This window comes from Centruroides vittatus, unplaced genomic scaffold, assembly GCF_030686945.1.
Source record: "Centruroides vittatus isolate TY-2023 unplaced genomic scaffold, ASM3068694v2 contig_371, whole genome shotgun sequence".
Taxonomy (NCBI): Eukaryota; Metazoa; Arthropoda; class Arachnida; order Scorpiones; family Buthidae; genus Centruroides; species Centruroides vittatus.
Window position 1 is genome coordinate 674,105 of NW_027122194.1, and position 23,096 is coordinate 697,200.

Below are 23,096 nucleotides of genomic sequence, written 5' to 3' on the forward strand. Positions count from 1 at the left end.
CTATCTAACAGCTTCCAAGGAAAAATTTTTGAATTGAAATAACATTACTTCCAATTTGCATCAGAAGTTCATATATAGTTTATTGGGTCTCTTGCACTTAAGGTTTCCATATCTGGTTTTGACTTTCATCTATCTAACTCGAATGAACAATAGTGGGAATTTATAGGTCCAATTTTTTCAGCCTTCTTTTCCTGTTTTAAGTCTATAAGACTGTTAAAAACAGGAAAAGAAGAAACTTTGATCAGCATTTTAACTGATATTAAAAAAAGTTCTATAAACCTGTGCTGTATCATGAAAAAGTAATTGCTTTAAAATAAAATCAACACTGTAGTTCATGTCAAATTTGTTTCTAAACTATTTCTAAATTATAAGTAATTGGAAGAAGGGCATCTAACATTTATATTTTATATGCATAAATAAATAGCAAGTAAAACGAATCATACTATGGTAGAAAAGAGACTAGTATAGGAGAAAATCTTAATATATTGAGAGATGTATTTCAAGTCTACATCTTTATGAACTTTATATCAAAGAAATTTAAGATAGCAAACTACAGAACATTAAATGAGTAATACAAGTACACAAGTCATTTCAAAATTCAATGTTTAAGGAAATCTGGACTAAAGGATAATATAGTAATCCACAGAATGTGCATTCTATGTACAAGTTAAATTTAAACACTAAATTTAAAAAGATTATTAAAAGAAAGCTTTACAGTGAGACTTTAATCTGCAACTTTGCACAAGATTAATATTTTACTAATTATAGCATATAAATAGTGAGAAATTTTTTCTATATTAATATAAATTTAGATAATTAAGTTATACAAGTTTTGTAGCTATTCTGTAATTATTTTAATAAGTGAAAATTCTAATTCAAAATTTTTAATTTAGTAGTTTGACAGTTATATTAATTATTTACAGTTAATAAATACAGTATATATTATTTTCATTGTATCAAACATGATAGAGAGAATCTCAAAATAAACTTGTAAATTTTAAATTACATTAATAGTAAAATTTCAATAATTTTAGTTATTATATCCTGAATTTTATTTCAAATTTTGCACAAAATAGTACCTTTGAAGCAGTTAGTAACATCATGCTATTTTTCTTAAGAATAGCTCGTGCGGCAGCTAAATCTTCTCTAAGATGAGGATCCTTTAATTCCTGCAATTTATTTTCCATTATAAAATTTAGAGGAAAATTTCAGTTTTTAAAAAGTTATCTTAAAAATTATTCAATTACAGCTTGTCTTTTTGCTGCTTGATGGATTAAATCTGAAGTGTTTTTACCAAAGTCATGAAAAGATTTCAAAAGTTCTGACTGACTAGAAGCATTTTTTACTTTATCCAGATCTCCTTCAACCTGAATATTAAGAAATAAAAAAAAACCTAAGCAAACTTGTTAATACAATAAAAAAAAATAATTAATAAAAATAAAAATCTTACCACATGAAGGGATTTTAACAAACAGTGAACATCGACCATATCAGCAAGAATTAACAGATGTGTTACTGCCAAAAGTAAGCTTCTAGCAGCTCTTACCATGTTGCTTCTTTTTACTGATGAAAACGGATCTTCTGCAAATTCTCTTGAACTTTTGCTCATAACATCACCTACAAAATATAGATATAATGTATGAAAAAATTAGTTTATTAATTATAGAAATAATAATTATATACAGTCTCTCACAAAAAACAAAATAATAAAAATATCAAATGACATATCTTAAAAATTTTAACTATAATATAAATTTAATAGATTTATTTTAGAAGAAGAATCTTTATATTAACTATACATTTGCAAATTTTCTTATAATTGACAAGCCTTTTTCATTTTCAGAAGTAACAGACAATTAAGATATACAGTAGAGCGTCGTTTATCTGAATCAATTGGGGACTGGGGTTGTTCGGATAACTGATTTTTCGGATAACCGATTAACCTACGAAAATGATGTACGAAAAAATATATTAACCTATCCGATGTTGAAAATTTTCTCCGTTGCATGTCGCTTTGTGTTGAATTTTCGTCGATTTTAAGCCTAACGAAAATTTTTATAATAATAATCGAGGCTATTCTATCGTTAAAAATTATTTTTTTACTTTGTACAAGCAAAATAAATATATTAAAAAATATAAAAACAAAAAAATATATACTTTAGAAGTTAATCTAGTATCAAAAACGTTCGATTCAGCACGACACAGTCCGACTAGAAAGCTTTTGGTTGACCGGCTTTCGGATAAACGACGCTCTACTGTATTTTGACTGTTTATGTATAATATAAAATTATGTGATGAACAGAAGAAATAAACAAAATGCTCAGACAAATGATATAACTGTTCTTTCAATATTACTGCTAGAATCAGAAAAGTTTTGTCAATTATTGTAATTTATATTTTATGTCATCATCATCAGTAATAATTATATATCAGTGTTCTTTCAATAATATAAATTTTACATTGATCAATAGTATACATTATGTAACAACTTTTTCAGAAATTTATTTTTTGTTAAATTTTAGCAAATGTATAATTTTTTTTATGGTTATCTTTTAATAGCCACAAAAACAGATTATATACATTAATGGAAAGTTTTTAAAGCTTCCAATTAATTGATAACTTTTCTTGAGAAATTGAAAAATAATAGTGAAATTGAGGCCAAAGTTTTAAATGCAAAAATGTGTACGTTCAGCGCCACTTTCCTGTAAGCCTAGAAGTTTGACAATGGTGTTTGGAATGTCAAGTATGATTCCACTGACTTTCCAAACACCATTGTCAAACTTCTAGGCTTACAGGAAAGCGGTGCTGAATGTCCGACATACACATTTTCGCATTTAAAACTTTGGCCTCAACCTTGCTAATAATGCAAACTTACAAAAAATTTAGAATTTATAATCAGATGTAAATTTAATTCTATTCACAAGCATTGAAGTATACAGATTATTTGTTTCTTTACAATTTCTCTCCATTTAAATAAATCAGTATAAATCAAGAAAATTTCACTATCAAATTAAATTGCAATTAGAAAAAATTATTTTAAAACTTTTTTGTTTTTTAATCTCAAATGTCACCAGTCACGTAATTCTTGTATCAAACAATTTTAACATAAAAATATTTAAATCTCTGAAATTGCTAAATTCAATGCCTCTGATAAAACAAATTATGTATCCAGTCTGAAAATGACATTCTAAACAAAGAGAAAATGGAACTTAATTTTCAGAATCCAACAACAACAAAGGATAAGACAGTACTAAACTTGATTTCATGTTATAGTAAAAATATAATTAGAATGTATTTTTTGACATTTTTGATAAACTTATAAAATCTTTATGCTTATTATGATCCTATAATTTTTTAACTGCAAGAAAATATTTAAAAAATAAAATTCTAAGTAGAATTTTATTTTTTAAATAAGGAAGATCGAAAGATTAGGAATTAAGTAATTGCTAATCTTAATGATTGCTCCTCTATTAAAATTACCTAATTAAATTAGATTGTTATTTCATGTTAGCTAATACACTCACAATCTTTTGAGCAACAAAACAGTATTTAATAACACACAGTTTCAGTTTAATTAAAAGACCATTTTCAGAATGAAAATACTCCAGAAACTGGGTTATACTATACTGCAGAAACTCTCTACCTTGGCATTCACCCAGCAGATTGATGCAAGTTCAGAAAAACAAATGTTTTCAATCTTCTTCTAAGACATACTTCAAATCACAAATTTCAAATAGATGGAATATATAACATTTTGGTGTTCAAATGTGTCAGGTGCAGAAGAACTTATATGAAAATTCAAATTTAAAATTCCCTAAAATCGACCAATAGGATGTGTAAATTTTAGAGAATATTAAACTTGAATTTTTGTATAAGTTCTTCTGAGCCTGACACATTCAAACACCAAAGTGTTAGATGCTCCATCTATTTGAAATTTGTGATCTGAAGCAGGTCTTAGAAAGACTGAAAACATTCATTTTTCTGAACTTGCACCATTCTGCTGGATGAATACCAAGGGAGTTTCCACAGACCATCTTCAGGTTATGAATAATGCTATCAAACATAAAATCAATGGTTATGAAATAATGTTTTTCTGCTAGGTTGAGAAGTGTATTAGTTGCTTTCTGTGCAATCATCTTTTTATTGTTTTAGATTAAATATATATTTAAAATAATGCAGTAGCTTAATTAATCAAGTTAATTTGTTATCAATTCCATTTCAGTTTAAATTAAATTATTAAATATATTTTTAATAAAATAAGAATATTTAAAATTTTAAAAAATATTTATATAAATTTCCAATAAAATATGTTTGTTAGAGATGGGCAAATACCATTCAAGAATACTCAAACACACATGCTGGCTATATGTACAGACAGTGCCTTTTTAGTCTCGATTGCCAGACAGATACTGTAGTGTCAATTATTCCAAAGTGTTTACAAAATTTCCCAATTAAGGAGTTTTATCAAAAAATCCTCACAATAATATCAATATTACAGATACAATTTTGATATTAATATTTTGATATGATATCAATACTCATAACTTTTTATTGAAATACTTTCTCAAAGTTCAGATCATTATATGAAAATTTATTGTTCTATTTCATAACTGAAAATATGTAAGATGGAAAGGAAATTGCTGGAAGAAGGAAATACATATATAAAACTGTATTTTCAGTTTATATTATTTCATTTTAAAATCCTAATATGATTGTGAAACATTTTATATGCTTATTATGATTATGATAAACCAAATACAGTGGGTGATTGGTTAACAAACAAATCAGATAATGAACACTTTCGTGAAAGATTTTTATGATCGGACAATGAACACATGTTCAGATAATGAACACTTCATTGAACAAACTTAAAAAGAAACGACAGAAAATAACAAATACCAATTGATTTTCCCTTGTCTCCAAGTAACAATCCGAAATCTTTCAGAGCTTGGGAGACATCAACATCGACACTCAACCTGATACCAATTGGATAGTGTTTCCACGAACTTTGAAACTCTCCATTGTAATTCCAGCTTTTTGTTTACTTTTCTGACAAATAATTTTTTTATAGTCTTCGCAATTGACTCTTATTCAATAACGTGATTTTTACTGTGGTCATCGTCGTTCCGTGGTGTTGGATTAACGTGCTCCGTGTTTTGATCGAAAACTTGGATAATTGGTGAGGTAGACACCGATAAATTATATATCATTGGGACGTGTAAAAAGCCTGGTTTCTGTGAGTACACTTGTCTTATTATTTTTCTCTTCGAATCGAACGTTGCACTGAGTGGCCATCGTCGCACGCGTCTTTGGACTTTGTCGCCGTTACGCGTGATCGTACTGGATTACATTCTTCTACGACTGATATTGTATGCTCTGATATGAAGTTAATATACCATGCAAATATCGTGGTAATCCATTAATTAAGAGCCACATCATTGCCGCTCAAAATCCCGCACCGAACAAAGAGCATTGTTCTCAGCCACGTGGAAGTCCTAGCCATTCGGCGTGAGGTCGCCGTTCAGCGCCTCTCAACTACCTCAGACGTCACACTAGTTGCTTAAGCCGCTGCTGTGGCAAGTTTTAGCCCTGATCATAACTCTTATTGCAAAGCCGGTCCTTGCCGGGTATCGTTTTATTTGTGCTATACAACCTAACCTGCTGAGTAAATTACCTCTCCTGACATGTCAAGGGAAAGTGCAGCAGAAAGTTTAAACAATAGCTTCATCGAAGAAGATCTTATAACATCAATCAATGGACACCTGGAAACCATTCTCAACTGTATTCCAACAAACATGAGCATAGCTGTCAATAAAGAAGAACGGACCCATGCCAGGGTAGCGGCCGTCAGTTTGCATGCGGCCGCTAACCAAATTTTTGGAGTGGTCCTAGCGCTAAGAGAAAGGGTCAAGGAACTTTCAAAGCCAGTATCTTCTCTGGATAAGGGATCCTTCTCGGACGTCCTAAAGAGAAATCTAAAATCAATGAGTAAAACGACTAAATTAATTTCTGAAAATTCAGCAAAGTTAGAGGGGAGAAAGAACCCTAAGAAAGCTAACCACAACATCATCGTATCAGCAGTCAAAGACCCAAATCAGCCTGTCCCTCTACCAGAGGAAACAATGAATATAGTGCAATCTCACATCGACCCAAGACAACTTGGAGTCAAAATAAACCATGTGAGGCCTCTCCCAAGTGGAGATATTGCAATACAGCTGCATGACGAGCAGGACCTAATATCCTTAAAAACAGCAATACAAAACAATGAGCACCTCTCACAGCAAATTAGAGTAACAGAGCGAAATAAAAAGCTCCCGAAAATAATACTACTCAATGTGCCAAACAGCACAGAAAATGAAGAGCTAATTCAGCAAATATATGATCAGAACCATCAAATAAAGGAACAAATCACACAGGAAGACTTCATGGAAAACACCAAACTGAGCCATAGCTTTCAACCAAAAGGAACAACTCATTCAAGGCATGTAATCCTAAGCGTTACTCCTAGTATTAGGAACATACTTATGCAAGAAAAAAGGGTCTTCGTGGGATGGTACTCCCTAACCGTGGATGATTACATCTCAACCATCCGATGCTTTAACTGTTCGGGATACTGGCACACCTCACATAGATGTGAGGATAGGCAACGCTGTAGCCATTGCACTAGACGTCATAAATTTAAGGACTGTCCTAACCTACAGAAGGAACCGAAATGTATAAACTGTATCAATTATAACAAAACCGTACCAGAGAATAAGGCAATGAATACTAATCATAATGCATTTGATAAACACTGCCCAATAACAAAATGGCACAGAGCTAATCAAGTTCACAACACCCATTATGAATAGTCAGCCTCCTCTTATCCCATCCCCCAGTATGGACAATAACATAAAAGCTACCTATCTGAAAAATAAAAACAAGACAAAAAGTTCTCTAAATATACTGCAAATCAATCTCCAACGGAGCATGGCTGCTTCCACTAATGCAATACAAGCAATAATTGAGAAAGAAGCAGACATCCTAGTTTTCCAGGAGCCCTACCTTCGCGATAATACGGTCTCAATGCTTGGAAGTGGTAAAATCCTCACTAGACGAATAGACAATTACCCGATCCGCACAGGTTTCATGATAACCAATAGGCACCTTAACTGCCAGCTAGTCACTCAGTGTAGCAAAATTTATACCACTACGATCAGTGTTGACTATGGAGAGCGTCAAATTTTTATTATCAGTGCCTACTGCCCGCCTTCGGAGGAAATAGAGGCTCCCCTACAAGAAATTAGAGACATCTTTAAAGAACTCCCTGCTAACTCTATACTCATCTGTGGAGATTTTAATTCAAAATCACCGATCTGGCACAGCCCAGTAGAAGATTCAAGGGGCCGTGCAGTCTGTGAACTTATGACCGAACTGGACATTCAGTCCTATAACGTCAGCACGCTTCCAACTTTCTCCAGTAGTAACGGGAAAAGTTGGATCGACCTATGTCTGGGCAACAGGAAATCTACCATATTTAACATCGACTGCAGGACTCAGCATCAGGTTTCTGCAAGCGACCATGCTTACATCCTTACCAAGATAACAGACATCAACTGCCCTGCTAACATCAACATCTGTAACAACACAAATTGGGATCATTATGAGGAAAATATCAAATGTATGTGGGACCCCTCTGACCTCATTAGCATCAACTCTTGTCAGGAAATTGACATCGCTGTTGAACAGCTCCAAAGGGCTCTAAGGGAAGCATTCTATTGGTCCACCCACATCAAAGCTAAAAAGCCCTCGGCTCCCTGGTGGAACAAGGAACTGGAGACAAACAGGAAAAAAGTCCGGGCGGCAAAGAGGCGCTACGTGCGAGAGGTAGACCCCACTACTAAACTCTCTCTTAAGCAGACGTACCTAACTCTTTTCAGGGATTATAAAACTCTCATAAATCGCACTAGAAGTAATTCTTGGAAGAACTTCTGCACTTCTTCTAACTCAAAGGGCCCTTGGAGTATTCCATATTATACTGTAATTAAAAAAAACAAAGCCTCTACCATTCCGGCCACCATTTCTAATCCCAATATTCATACCACCAACCTGAGAGAGACATATAGAGCTATTTTCTCAGCTCTTTTCCCCCCTGATGATCCTATTAACGACTCCGCAGAACATAAAAACACGAGGGAAAAAAGCCAAAAGGAATTAACTACTTGCAATGATTGTCCTTTCACTTCAAACGAAATTGGCAAAGAATTTCAAAGGATAAAGAAGAGAAAGGCCCCAGGCCCAGATCTTATCGATTGGAGGATGGCCCAGCATGCGTTCTCTGCCATCCCCACCACTTTTCTCATACTGTTCAACAAGTGTTTATCTCTGGGATACTTCCCAAAACTTTGGAAAGAAGCCTCTGTTAGACTCATTCAAAAAGAGAAGAACTCATCACCGACTGACGCCTCCGGCTATCGCCCAATCTCTCTCCTAGCAGTGATTGGGAAGGTTCTGGATGCACTGATGGCGGGAAGAATCCTCCATCACCTCGAGAATCAGGCAGCCCTAAATGAAGCACAATATGGCTTTAGAAAAGGTAAGAATACACATCAGGCCATTGGAAAAATCATCCAATATATTCAGACTGCAAAACTCGAAGGTAGGCACACCATGATGGTCACCATTGACTTCAAGGGCGCTTTCGACCACGCATGGTGGCCAGCCATCCTGTCTACTCTGATCAAAACAAACTGTCCGGCCAACATTCTAAAACTTCTTCGCAGCTTCCTTTCGGAAAGGGAGGTAATGGCAATTGAGACTGGTAAAATCCACTATAGATCGTTTATCTCGAGAGGATGCCCTCAGGGCTCAAAATCAGGACCTCTCCTTTGGAATATCCTATATAATGGTCTATTGAACATCACTAAAGGAACAAATCTAAATGGAGACCCATATATTCAAGGCTATGCAGACGACACAGCCATCCTGCTAAGCCATCATAATCATGATACCTTACAGACTTATACTAATAATCTGCTGAAGTTGGTACACAAGTGGAGTGAGGAGAACAAGCTCATTATCAATTATAATAAATGTAACTGTATGGTTTTCCCTAAAGGGAATCCCCTTCAGAAGCGTCCTTCTATTAAAATTAACAATCAAAAAATCCAGTGGACAAACAATATCAAGTATCTAGGTCTGATCCTAGACCCAAAACTGACTTGGAGGGACCACATCCACTACACTTACGACAAGGCTGTTAGAGTTAATCATGCACTTAGGTGCATCGCCCGTAATTACTGGGGCTTAAATCATCAAAACAGCAGGACAATCTACAAGGGGGCCGTAGAGCCAATTCTCACGTATGGCTGTGAGGTCTGGGGCCATGCTGTTGCCAAGACCCACATACGCCGTAAACTCCTCTCAGCACAACGGACCTCAGCCATTGCAATTACCAAATCCTATAGAACAGCTCCTACGGATGCCCTATTGGTTATTGCAGGGCTACTCCCTATTCATCTGACTATCTTATACAGGTATATTAAGAATCTCTTCATAAAGATGATCACAGCAGACATCAATCAAGATCAACTCCATAAACACATCTCCGACTTAAAGCTTCCTGATCTTACCCACTCTCTTGTCAATGAAATTGTTAAGAATGGTATTGACCTTAACACGAAAATGGAAAACAAACACCCAGCCAATAATATCTCTAGCAACTTTTACCTCAAAGAAACCTTTATCCCGAACGGCCTCAACTTCTTTACCGACGGCTCGAAAACGTCAGATGATGTAGGTGCCTCAGTATGCCTCGAAGATTCTTCAAAAAGGAACTTTTGGCAAGCAGTATACAAACTGCATAAAAATTGCTCTATTAACCAGGCAGAATCACTAGCAATCTTCAACTCATTAAAGTATATTCATACTAATATCCAATGGCTACAACACAGGACAATCAATATTATCAGTGATAGCCGGATTGCCCTCCATCAAATTAAAAATGAAAATGTCAAACTCCCCATAATTGAAAACAGCCTCAAGTTAATATATGCACTCGAAGACTCCACCAAAATAAACTTCTACTGGATAAGAGGTCACTCTGGAAACGTCGGGAATGATAGAGCTGACCACTTGGCCAAAAAAGCTAAGGATATTGCAACGAATTGCAACCACTCGTCACTCCCAATGTCCTATCTCTGTAGCAAACTTAATAATATCATCATGGACAGGTGGCAAAATGAGTGGGATAAAAGCAACACCGGTCGCATCACTCATGAATTCATCCCTAATGTTAACAATAGGATGTTTAACAAACACCTAGAAACCTCGCATGCTCTCACTCAGATTATGACGGCACATGGTAACTTTAAGGCCTACCTTTGTCGTTTCTTAAAGAAAGGCAACGGTCTGTGTGACTGCGGTGTAGAAGGTGATGATCCTCATCACCTTATCTTTACTTGCACTAAGTACGTTACTCACCGCTCTCATCTGAGGCAACTGGTGGAAAAAGACGGGCACCACTGGCCCTGTAAACTAAACACCTTCATCGACAATAGGAAAATCTTCTGTGCCTTTACAAACTTTGTTCACAACCTTAATCTTATGAACTATCAACAGACCTTCTAAAAGCAACTCATATTTCCACATCCTCGTTGCAGTGTTACCATGCTCCTATTCAGCCTAGTGTGTTGTATCCTGTTTAACTTTGGCATCATCGAGCTCTTTCTCATCATGTTTAACCATTATATTTTATTTATCCTTTATCATAAGGCTACCATTGTATAATGTACTGTACATTCTTTGCTTATTGTATAACCACTGTATTCCGTCTCCCCCCGTATTATGTACAATCTCCGTATCCTGTACCATTCATCCTCTGTTACATTTTTATCCACTGGTCTTTGTATTTCTGCTGTTTTATGTTCAACATCCGTTCTATGTAACTTCCTTGCCATACCCTGTATCTTGGTGCATCATTTTCCGACACCTATCCCTTACTAACCTCTACCTCCTCTCTCCGGTTCCCTGCTGCTATGGTTACTCCTGTAGCTCGCTCCCCCTAATTGGTTACCGTCGCGTCTTACCCCCTTTTGTTTACTTTCTACTTGCGGTCCCTTCTGTTTCAATTGCATCCTCCTCAGTTCCCGGCAGACGCCCTACAGCCCTCCTTTCCTCCTCCTTTTTTTTTTTTTTTTTTTTTTTTCCCCCCCCCTTCCTCATCCCCACCCACCCCACTCTCTACTACCTTACCTATCCCCCTTTCTTTCCCAAGGCTATACCATTGAGTCAGGCCTTTCCTTTAACATCCTATCCTATCCTATAGTCTTCGCAAGACTGTTGGGCACTCCATAAGTTTTGCGTCGGTTTATTTTCTAAAGGTGAGAATTTAACTGTCCTATCAGGTATTCGTTAACATTTTAACACCAAAATTTTGAATTACATTCGGGCCTCACATTTACATACAGTAGACCCCCCCCCTATAACATGGTAGAAAAGTTCCGTGTTATAGGGGGGGTCTACTGTAATTCTTTCATGTGCTAGTTGATTTCTGTTCTCTGAATTTTTTGAGTGATTTTCTGAACTCTTTATTTCAAAAAGAAATTGATAATATTATGGAGCATAAAAAGAGTGGAGTGTCAAAAACCGTGCTCACCATAAAAACCAAGCAAGAGATAATAGCCAAAGTAGAGAGTGGGCAGAAGATGTCTGATGTTGCTAGGCAGTATGGCTTGAACAGGTCTACAGTAGGCACAATCTTAGCTAAGAAAAATATAATCAAGAAGACTCAAAGAGCTAAAAGAGTAACGAAAATCACATCTGAGAAACAAAGATGTTCCATCCATGAAAAAATGGAAAGATTACTTTCAATTTGGATAAAAGAAAGGGAACGAAAAAAGATGTAACTAGTATGACTATCATTCAAGAGAAAGACCAATTGACGTTACTTTTGGGAGCTAATCACTAGCGATGACATGAAGCTTATCTCGCTTCTTGTCTATCACTCTGAGAACCCTAGAGAATTCAAAAAACATTCCATAATTAAAGAAAAACTGCCAGTGATGTAGAGATCGAATAAAAGAGCATGGGTCACGCAGGATCTTTTCAAAGAATGGCTGTTGGAAGTTTGTGCTCCAAGCATCAAGGATTACCCTTCAGACCAATAAATTGCCATTAAAAGCACTGTTGCTATTGGACAATGCACCAGGACACCCAAAAGACCTTGAAGATAATTTGCTGGAAGACTTTCCCTGGCTGACAGTTCAGTTTCTACCTCCAAATACCACTTCGTTGATTCAACCAATGGATCAAGAGGTTATTGCAGGTTTCAAGAAATTGTACATTCGAGCACTATTTCGTCGGTGTTTTGAAGCATGCCAATTCTCCTCAATGATGACATTAAAAACATTTTGGAAAGAAAAATTTGATATTCTTGAAGCTATACGGCTCATTCAAAAGGCATGGTCAGAAGTCACTCAATGGCAGTTGAATTCTGCTTGGCGAAAGCTGTGTCCCTCCTGCGTTCAGGGAGAGAGAGTTGATGTCCCTGAAATTATGGATGAAATTGTGACAACTGCTAGAGATCTGGAATTGGAAGTGAATAAAGTTGACATTGAAGAGCTCATAATGGAATCTGAAACTGATCTGACGACAGAAGAACTCCAAGAATGCTTAAATGAAGAACACCAAGAAACTCAGCAAAATGTGTTTTCTTCTGAAAGAGAGGAAGATAAAAAAGAATCAATGCCAACATCTGCTATTAAAGATCTTTTGAAAAAGTGGAGGATGTCAGAACAGTCTTAGAATGGCATCCAAACCAAGTTGAGGTTAATGGGCTTGGGGATCTCTACAACAACAATTCTATTAATTACTTCCAAAAAATCCTGAAGAAGAGAGAAAAGCAATCGACATTGGACAGATTCTTTAATCCCTACAAACGGAAAAAACATGACTAATAAAAATGCAAGATTGTGTATATATGTATTTTTATTATTACATATAAATAGACATAGTAAGAAAGTATATATATTTTTTATTTTTTGGAGTCTCCAGAATGAATTAATCAAATTCCCATAAAAACCTATGGTAAATTGATAATTGGTTAACAAACAATTCGGATAACGAACAAAGTCTTGGAACAGATTATTTTCGTTAACTGATCACCCACTGCACTGTATTTATTTAATTGTGTTTGCATACTTTAAATATACTTCAAGAGTATAAAAATTCTTAAATTTCACTTGCTTTATTATATCTTCATATAAAGTGACTTATAAATACAGACACTTCAAATTAGTTTCAGTTAAATTCAAATTAATTTTAAATTTATATTATGTATATATTATTATATTTATTAAATTATTATGAAGTATATAAAACTTTACACTCATATTAATTGTGATTTAAAATTAACACATATGCAATAAGTAATAAATACTTTAACTTGAAAAATTATAATTAAAATTTTCTATAAAAGTTTTGCATATTCACATTAAATAACCAATGAAACAATTCTGATTGATTTATTTTAATAAGATTATTATTATTCTTAATTTTAAAAAATTTGCAATAATTCTTATACTATAAACAAAAAAATTTAAAGTAATTTAATGTTTTTAAAATACTAATCATATCTGAACAATTTAATAATACTCTTCTGGTTAAAATTTTTTATAAAAAGGCAAACAAATATAAATGATAAATGGGCTGAATTAAGCGAGATTAAAGTCAAAGTCAAGTGATCAAAAACATTTGTTCGTGTATTGTATCTTACTGGAAATTAAAGGTTTAGCAGTGATATTTACATGTACTGGTAATTAGTCTAGAAGTTTGTTTTGTATTTCATAAAAGCTATGCCAGCTGGGAAACAAGTATTGTCATTCTGACAGATTTTGAAAATAAAAAAGTAGGAAATTTTTGTCTGTTATTTGCATATAGTAGTGTCTGTTTATTCAAGATATAAATCCATCAATAGTCCTATTACTACACTGCAACTCATTAAGTGTAGGTATCCCAAATTTCACTGTATCCTCACTAAACCCAAATTTCACCATATTGATATCATTGAATATTCCATCATAATGATATTAAGATAACTTTATGATTTGAGACAGGTTTCCTTTCCTAATTCTATTGCCTTCTGATGGAGTCATGAATATAAAAATCTGTAAATCTATATTTGATATTTATAGAAATAATCAATTAGAAAAACATGACTCTTTTCTAGAAATTTTAAAAATTTAAATGTCTTCATGTTTAGAAAATAGTAGTTATATATTTAAGCATTTAAATTAGACTGCATTTAATATAAAATAAACTATTCTTCTTTTCTAATTAATTTTCAATGTAACTTTATATATAAAGTTATATATATATATAAAGTTACAATTTAAATTTAAATCTTTAAAAATGTAACTTCTAAAAATTAAAATTATAAAATATTTTAAAAACAGACAAATCTAAAAAAAATTTAAAATAATTTGTTTTATTCAAACTTTTAGAAGACAGTAGGATGTATTTTATTAATTTATTTAAGTGTTATGGTGAAAGATATTAAGTAAATATTCTTTGAATCTAAGCTATATAATAATACAGTAAAAGTTAAATTGATATCTGAGTTAAAAGAACTGTTATATATAATTCCTTTAACTTGTAGATCAAGCCATATAAACAAAAATTATATTTTTCCAAACCTTATTTAAATGACAAAAAACATATACTTTTCTTTTCACTAATGCAATTATCAACTGTGTCATGTTTTTTCTATAAAATTTTAGATATTATCAAATCTTTATTTAGTAAAGATCTAATATCTGAAAATAACTTAATAAGCAAGAAAAAAAAATTAATTTTGCCAAAATCAGCTCAAAATATAATAATAAGTGAAGCCAATAAATATTTCTTAATAGAAATTTAAAATTCAACAATTTAATATATCTGATAAACTATACAACATATTATAAATCAAATATTTCTATTATAATAAATCTCTAAGATATATTTATAAAAGTTTTCTATTTTTATTATAAAAAATTAAAATATATGCATATGAATAATTTACATTAAATAAATTATTATTACAAAAAAGATATAACAAAAGCATAAGTTAACAAAATATACATGCATTATAAAATATAAAATTTTACTCACTCAAACTTAATCCTTTTCCAGACATTCAAAATCCAAAAAATTTTATGCATAAATTCAAATATGATCTCATGCTATTGAATTTAATTATACAATTGTACTTATAAAAAAGTTTTAGTTATCTAATGTAATTTAGAGTTTATAAAAAAAAAATTTTTGTTTCATTAATAATCAATCATTCAATGCATATAATAAACTTAACTAGTATTATCACCATCTAGTTAAGTTTAATAACTAGAATATCTATATTTATCAACTATATAAGAAAAAATATAAATAAAGTAATCAATTTTCATTAAAATAATCTTATTAAATAGTAAAATTATAGTTATCAAAGTTACATGACATAAATAAAATCTGTAAGCTTTTCATATAAATATTTAAATTTTCTTAAGTGATTATATATATATATAAAATTTTTATACTCCAATTCTTAATCTAATAAATTAAAATTATTCTTTAAAATATATTTGTTCACGCAAATTATTAATTTATGAATATTCAACAAAATTTATCAACAGTTAATGAATGAACAAACTCCCAAAATATAAATCCTTACATAAAATGTATGTTCTCCTAAAGAAAAATCAGAAAAAATATTTTGCTCTAAAATGAAATTAAATACATTAATATACAAACTTAAATTCAGCATTCTACTATTATTAATTATTAAGTTAGTAACAACAGAATGCTGAAAATTATTCTTGGTAAATAATTTTTATTCAAAATTTAATCACCACCATAACATTTGATCATGTAATACTTCATTCAGAAATATTACATGATCAACTGAATACACTGTCAGTTAATTTAATGTAGAATTCAATCAATGTATCAATGTATCAAGGAATCAATGTATTCAGTTGGAAATACTGTAATAAGTCCAACAAAGTAGTACAGCTACAAAACATTAATAATTAAAGCAATAAAAATAATTGGAACAAAAAATTGCCTGAGATAAGATTGTAAATAAAATTTGTGATGGTAGATAATATTTAAAGATGTTAAAAACAGAATAAAAGATAAGAGTTAATTCTTTGAAACTAAAGATTTACATTTTTCTGTGACATTGTAAAATTTGTCTTAACAATTATTGTTAAGACAACTTCCTTATTCTTAAGTTTTGAGTTTCTCATTAAAAATAAATTAATAAAATCTAAAAGTTTAAAAATAAATCTAATGTAATAAACAATTTAATACCAGCATGAAAATATTTAAAGAAAACTAATATTGAATAAATAAAGTCAAAATAAATAAATATAATTAAAAACTTTTTTAATAGTGATGACAGGATTAATTGAAATTGTTATGAGTTGGAAGAATTGAGCATTTTTCACTAAAGCATATAAATGTATAACTGATGACCAAACATTGCTGGAAACATATGAAAGGTCCGTTTGGTCATCAATTACTTTTCAGTAAATGGAACTGTTATCAGAATTGAGAGAAATTTATCTGATTTCAGTTTCTTAAAATATTCTTTAATATTTAATAACAAAATTAGTTTTTGATTTCAGGTAATAATTAAAATTGTTTAAATTATGATCATTAATAATTATGAAAATGTATAGGTCTGCAATTTTCAAATTGCAGACCTATACATTCCCACTGCCATCCATCCGTCCTTTGTTAATCTTGAGAATGAAATTGAACAGATAAAAATCAAAATCAGATATGAAAAGCTTAGGGGCTGAAGACCCAAATCAACTGTATATGAACTGATTTGCACTGGCAGTAATGTAATTTCAATTCAAAATTTTCTCAGGAATGGAGTTAGATGAGTGGCATGACTCAATTGTTATCAGCAGAAGTATGATTGATGTACAGGGATAAGACACCACTAAAATCCAGGCAAGATATGGAAAACTTAAAGGCCAGAGACCCTGATTAATTATATATGAACTTAGTCTGGACCAGAAGTTACATATTTTAAAAAAAATTAAATTATTATTAAAAATTGTAGCCTGACATTGTTATGCTTTAAAATTTCGATTTGTTTGCTAAAAGTAGAAAATAAAAATGAATGGACAAGAATGAATAAACTAAAAAAATTTTCAGTATAGTAAAGTTTTGATAGTAAAGAATGAAGTTATTTGCATTGCCAGTCAACACACTAGTCAAAATTAAATAAATGCATTCTGTATTACCACACAGAGGCATGTGACATAAAAACTTAAAACTGTGGTAACAGCAATACATCAGGAACTTACAAGTAACATGTGTTACCAGGTTTGATATTCTTAAAGTTTTCTGGGAAATGGAAAAAAGTTTGGAATGCCAAACAATATTTGGGATTATATTTGGCATAAAATAATACCATTAATATACTGTCAGCAAGAACAAAAATTAGAAGTATCCACCAAGAAGAATAGACAGCTCCATCTAAATTGCTGTCAAAATTTTACTATTGAAATGCTTTACTACATACTACTTACTTTTTTAATGCCTCCATGTATATTTTGATGTTGCATCTACACTGAAAACTTACTCCACTAGATGATTACATCAAACAAGAAATCAATAACTTTATTTAAAGCTCAAGAGAAAATGTCAAGTTTTACAATAAATTTGTTCAGTTTACTGTTAAGTTTCATTGATTTCTAATGTAATAATTCAACTGATAGCATTTCAGGGTAAAAAATGGCTACAGAATAAATTTGCATCATTTGGCACATTTATTCAAGCCATTCAGCATGTATGAATGAAAATGATCTGCATCCCTGCCACTAACTATGTGGCTCATGCTACTCTATGCTAGCAGAGAGACTACAATCAGCTACATTTTTGGAAAAAAAAAATCAGAATTGAGACTTTTTAGTGTAATTTGCATTAGCATCAGAATTGTTAGGAATTTTAGTATCATCCTATTGCTACTTTTTAATTTAACTCATTTTTCAATTCAGATGATCTATTTTAAAAATTGAAAACGTTGTCAGAAGTATTATACACCACCTTTTTTGTATATTTTAGTAAATTTAAGAGCTTAACACTATTTATTTTTAATTTTACTTGTAAAAAAAATAAATAGCTATAAGAATCTATTTTTTAATGAATAAATCAATAAAATTAAAAAAGCATTCTTACATCATTCTTTGTATCTGTAATATTTTCTATATTAAGGTGGATTCCATAAATACCGATATAAAGGGACTAATAGATTTCTGTATAGAATCATTCACATGGAAAAATTTGCATATCCTATTTATTTTTAGTTTAACAATACCTTCCAATGTGATTAAAACACTCTCGACAAACCGTTATGTCCGGTAACGTCTGAAATTTGTGAAACAAATGTTTTCAGCCTTGCTTGAGGTCTGGTTCAGGTTAAATTGAGAAGGAATTCCAAACTTAGAATGCCTGGTAGCAAACAATTTCAAATGTTAAATTTTAAAATAAAGTTGAAATATGGTTATTAACCTGAAGCAGACCTCAAGTGAGGCCAAAAATGTTCATTTCACAAATTTTAAATGTTACCAGACAAAGGTTCATCGAGAGTGTTCATTTTTAGTTTATTTAAACCTTTAAAAATATATATTAAAAAAATAATAATAATAATTTATTAAGACAAAAAAAATTTTAAAACAATTAGCTTAAAGTTGACTGTCCAAAAATATAAAGGTAGGTTGATATTAAGATACCAGAGATTCCTTAATAAAGCAGAAACAATTAGAAATAACTATAGTTGATTAGAATCCCTAATTTAACAATGGGCCAAGACACCTAACAGATTTAGAGAAAGGTAAAATTCTTGCTCTTAGAAGCAAAAATTACTTTGCAAGAGCAATTGCTAAAAAATTAAATTGGCCATCTACTGTAATTGACAACTTTATTAAACTTGAAGATCAATATGATAAAAAGAAATTAACAGGATGCTCTTCAAAGCTTATAAACACAGCAAAAATAAGCCACAGTTTGCCAGATTACCAGCAACAAAACATTATTTTGGAAGTTAGCAGCAATGTCCAAGTATAATGTTGGCAAATCAACACTGTATGTTTTTTTCTGATAAGCTTTCTTAACTTTTACTGAACAAAGATGTCAGTATAATATGTAAAACAAGTCTGAGTAGGCATTTTAAATACTATAATAAAAGGACACAGAGTGTATGATTTAATACAGGCATCTTGTATACCAGTCAAGAAAATCTGCATAAAGCCTACTCACAAGGAGAATGTTTACTACGGACTAAGGATAAAATGAGCCGGACCTGTGGAAACTACATCTGGGTGACAAGAAAAAATTCAACTAGTCCAGATGGTTGGAGTCATTAATGGAATGATTTGAGAAGAGAGGAAAAACTATATTTCAAACAAGGTAATGGCTCAGTTATGATAGTGGGTGGTTTTAATTGGCAAGGAAAAACTTCACTTACTTTTTTACAAGGATGTACAAAAGCAAGTGATTATCAGAACATATTGGTAAGGCAATCTCTTGCCTTTTGTAGAATGTGTTGCAGGGAATTGATGATCCTTACAACAGGACAATGCTCCCATATGAATGTTTATTAGCTAATGGGGTGCCTATTATTGCTGGCCAGCTCTATCTGCTGATCTTAATTTGATGGAAAATCTTTGGTGAATTCTGGCTAGAGATGTATATGCAAATGGCAGCAATATAAGTGGGGGGTCTAAAACAAACCACAATTCATCACTGGGAAGAAATAAGTGCATCAGTCCTCCAAAAAATCATACAATCAATGCCAGACTGCATTTACTAAGTTATTTTAGCCGAAGAAGACTTCATTGAATACTAGGTTATTGTTAAATATAATTTATTAACATGTCATTAACTGTTTCAGTTAATTTTGTTATATGCCTTTATATTTTGAGACAGTCAAATTGATTGTAATTATTTAAAATTATCATTTTTTTTTCTGTCTCAATAAACTATCATTTTTTGTGTGCATTTTGAGCAAGCCAGAAATAAATTATTTTTACAAAGTTTACAGTGTGAATAATTTTATATAGAAATCTATTAGTGCCTTTATATTTATGGGACACAATTTAATGCTTATTAAATTCATTTAATATTTTTTAATTTAAAAAAAACAAATAGTTTATTTGTATTTGCTTTCGATTTTTATCAAAATCTTAGTTTTAAAAAAATAAACATTTATATTACAACACAAAAAAGTAATACTGAATATGTTATTTATTGGCACTAAGACCATTTTATTAAAATGCCTGTTGTAAGTTCAGTGAGATCTAATAAGAACATATATATATGCTATTGAGAATGGATAAATTAAAGCTTTGGTCCGCATTCCAATATAAAAATTTGGGTACTGACCCAGATTTATCCTGAAGATTTTAGAGCATATATAAATATCTCACTATATAGCTAGACACAACAAACAATGCCATTTATTAAAAATAAACAAAAATATAAAAACTGTCTATTGGCATTACTAGTCCCACCAGTATGTTCTTGTCACATAACTGTGTGACCTATGATTGTAACAAGTTGAACAGCACAACCCATAGCTCTGAAATATCAAATGTAGAAGAGTTGCATGGGAACATTGATGTAATAAACAGACTCCCAAATGAACAAGATTCTCTATGACGACAATGATATTTTTCACACGACTTATCACAGAAAATGTGAGCACATAAATATTGTAAGTCCTAGAGAGTTGAGTGAGTATATTACAGCACTCAGTTTATCATAAGGATTAATTCTATGTCAAATTTAATCACTATATCAGGAGTCACCAAACTTTTTTCACAGCAGGCCAGATAACTAGTGAGAATGACAAGCTCATATTTCTCATATTTTAAATGTTAATTTAAAATATGAGCAATTTAAATAAGCAATTTAAATAAATAATGCAACAATAAGGAAAAATTTGGAGAACAACATTCTTTTAAAAAAAATATAGCCAAAACTACTGTTGTATATCTTAACAATAAAAGACTTATCAATGAAATTATAGATCAAGAAAAACATTGTTATACAAGGAAGTATTTGAAAAAAGTAAGTTGGAAAGTAAGACCACAAAAGACACAAACATTTTGAATGTTCTTAATATTCTCAAAAGTTTACACATGTATTTACTTACTTTACAAATTTGTTTTGAAAACTGAATAGCAATCTATATTGGATAAGAGATCAGTTTCTTGATTCAGAGATCTTGATTTTTGAGGTGATTACCTCCAAAATCAAGAAACTTTTTTATCATAGCATGTAAATATTTTTTCACACAACAGAAAATGCTTTTCAATTTTGGAGGTGACTATATTAATTAAAATATTATAAACATGAAAATATTCTTTTTATCCTTTCTAAGAAGTCTATTACCAAATTCTTTACTAATTTTGTACAGCTTCACCACTGTCAAACCATTGTCCCACTAAATGTCTTGAAATGCAGAAACCTGACCAAGTTCAAGGCTATAAAGTGAATGATGAAATATTCCCCATAAAAATTGATCATCAGTAGGCTCATTGAGTTGAATGTGCAGTCATACATTGTCATGAATTAACAAAATCCAGAGTTCTGTAAGATTTATTGTTTGTTTTGAATAGCCCATCATAATTTTTTCAAGATTTATTGTTAATCCATGATTTGGGAATTTAATCAGACAACATCACAACCTTAAAACACTACACATATGCCACCTTATAAAATGCAGCCGTGTTTATTCGGTACGAACGTTTTCGGTCGTGTTAAACGACCTTCTTCAGGAAAATATCCAAAAAAGAAAAAGAAAAAAAGAAAAAATCGAACACATCGAAAATTTGCAAAAGCGAACAAACTTTGGAACGTTTTTAAAAATATTCTAAAGAGAATTGCATGCGCCATCTCTACGTCGATGCGTATTAAATAACACATTACATGAGAATAAGATAAAAATAAAAATAAAGATAAATAACAGACAATGAAAAATAATATGCTCCTTGGAGACATTAAAAGTAAAGTACAAACATAAACTATGGTGCAAGCCGAACGGCGCACAAAACATCGGGAAGGAGAGGAGCTGTGCAGAGACAATAACTACGGTTTCTGACGTTTACATGTCGCCTGAGCGCCAGGCTGCAGATATTTTACTAGCCTCTCTGAAGTTGATAGATTGTCCTTTCTGGCTTGCTTTGCAGATATGCCAAGCTTCTGTATACCGGAGGTGCTTTATGTTGCGAACTGCTTGTACTAATCTTGCTTGTGCCCATTCAGCTTGGACTTCATCGGGATCTGCCAGAACGTAAGTCGCCAACGCTGTGCATGGTTGTTCGCTTCTTATATTTCTCATGCCAGCGTTGGCGACTTACGTTCTGGCAGATCCCGATGAAGTCCAAGCTGAATGGGCACAAGCAAGATTAGTACAAGCAGTTCGCAACATAAAGCACCTCCGGTATACAGAAGCTTGGCATATCTGCAAAGCAAGCCAGAAAGGACAATCTATCAACTTCAGAGAGGCTAGTAAAATATCTGCAGCCTGGCGCTCAGGCGACATGTAAACGTCAGAAACCGTAGTTATTGTCTCTGCACAGCTCCTCTCCTTCCCGATGTTTTGTGCGCCGTTCGGCTTGCACCATAGTTTATGTTTGTACTTTACTTTTAATGTCTCCAAGGAGCATATTATTTTTCATTGTCTGTTATTTATCTTTATTTTTATTTTTATCTTATTCTCATGTAATGTGTTATTTAATACGCATCGACGTAGAGATGGCGCATGCAATTCTCTTTAGAATATTTTTAAAAACGTTCCAAAGTTTGTTCGCTTTTGCAAATTTTTGATGTGTTCAATTTTTTCTTTTTTTCTTTTTCTTTTTTGGATATTTTCCTGAAGAAGGTCGTTTAACACGACCGAAAACATTCGTACCGAATAAACACGGCTGCATTTTATAAGGTGGCATATGTGTAGTGTTTTAATACGATATGCAGTCTACGACGAGTCACAACCTTAATTTTGCCATCTCAAAAGATAAATGTAATAAATGCACTAAATACTGGATAATATTCAAAACACT

General features: G+C 31.9%; 1 protein-coding gene across 3 annotated transcripts in view; it reads right to left on the minus strand.

Moving 5' to 3' along the window:
* Window positions 1–23,096, minus strand: part of alpha-Cat (catenin alpha) — a 90,703-nt gene that overhangs the window by 35,596 nt on the left and 32,011 nt on the right. For all 3 annotated transcript variants that reach the window (XM_067270417.1, XM_067270419.1, XM_067270418.1), the window contains exons 4-6: window positions 1,451–1,617; window positions 1,248–1,367; window positions 1,080–1,169 (exon numbers count right to left, since the gene is read on the minus strand). In XM_067270417.1, coding sequence (XP_067126518.1) covers window positions 1,080–1,169; window positions 1,248–1,367; window positions 1,451–1,617 — 377 coding nt within the window. The remainder of the gene's footprint in view (window positions 1–1,079; window positions 1,170–1,247; window positions 1,368–1,450; window positions 1,618–23,096) is intronic.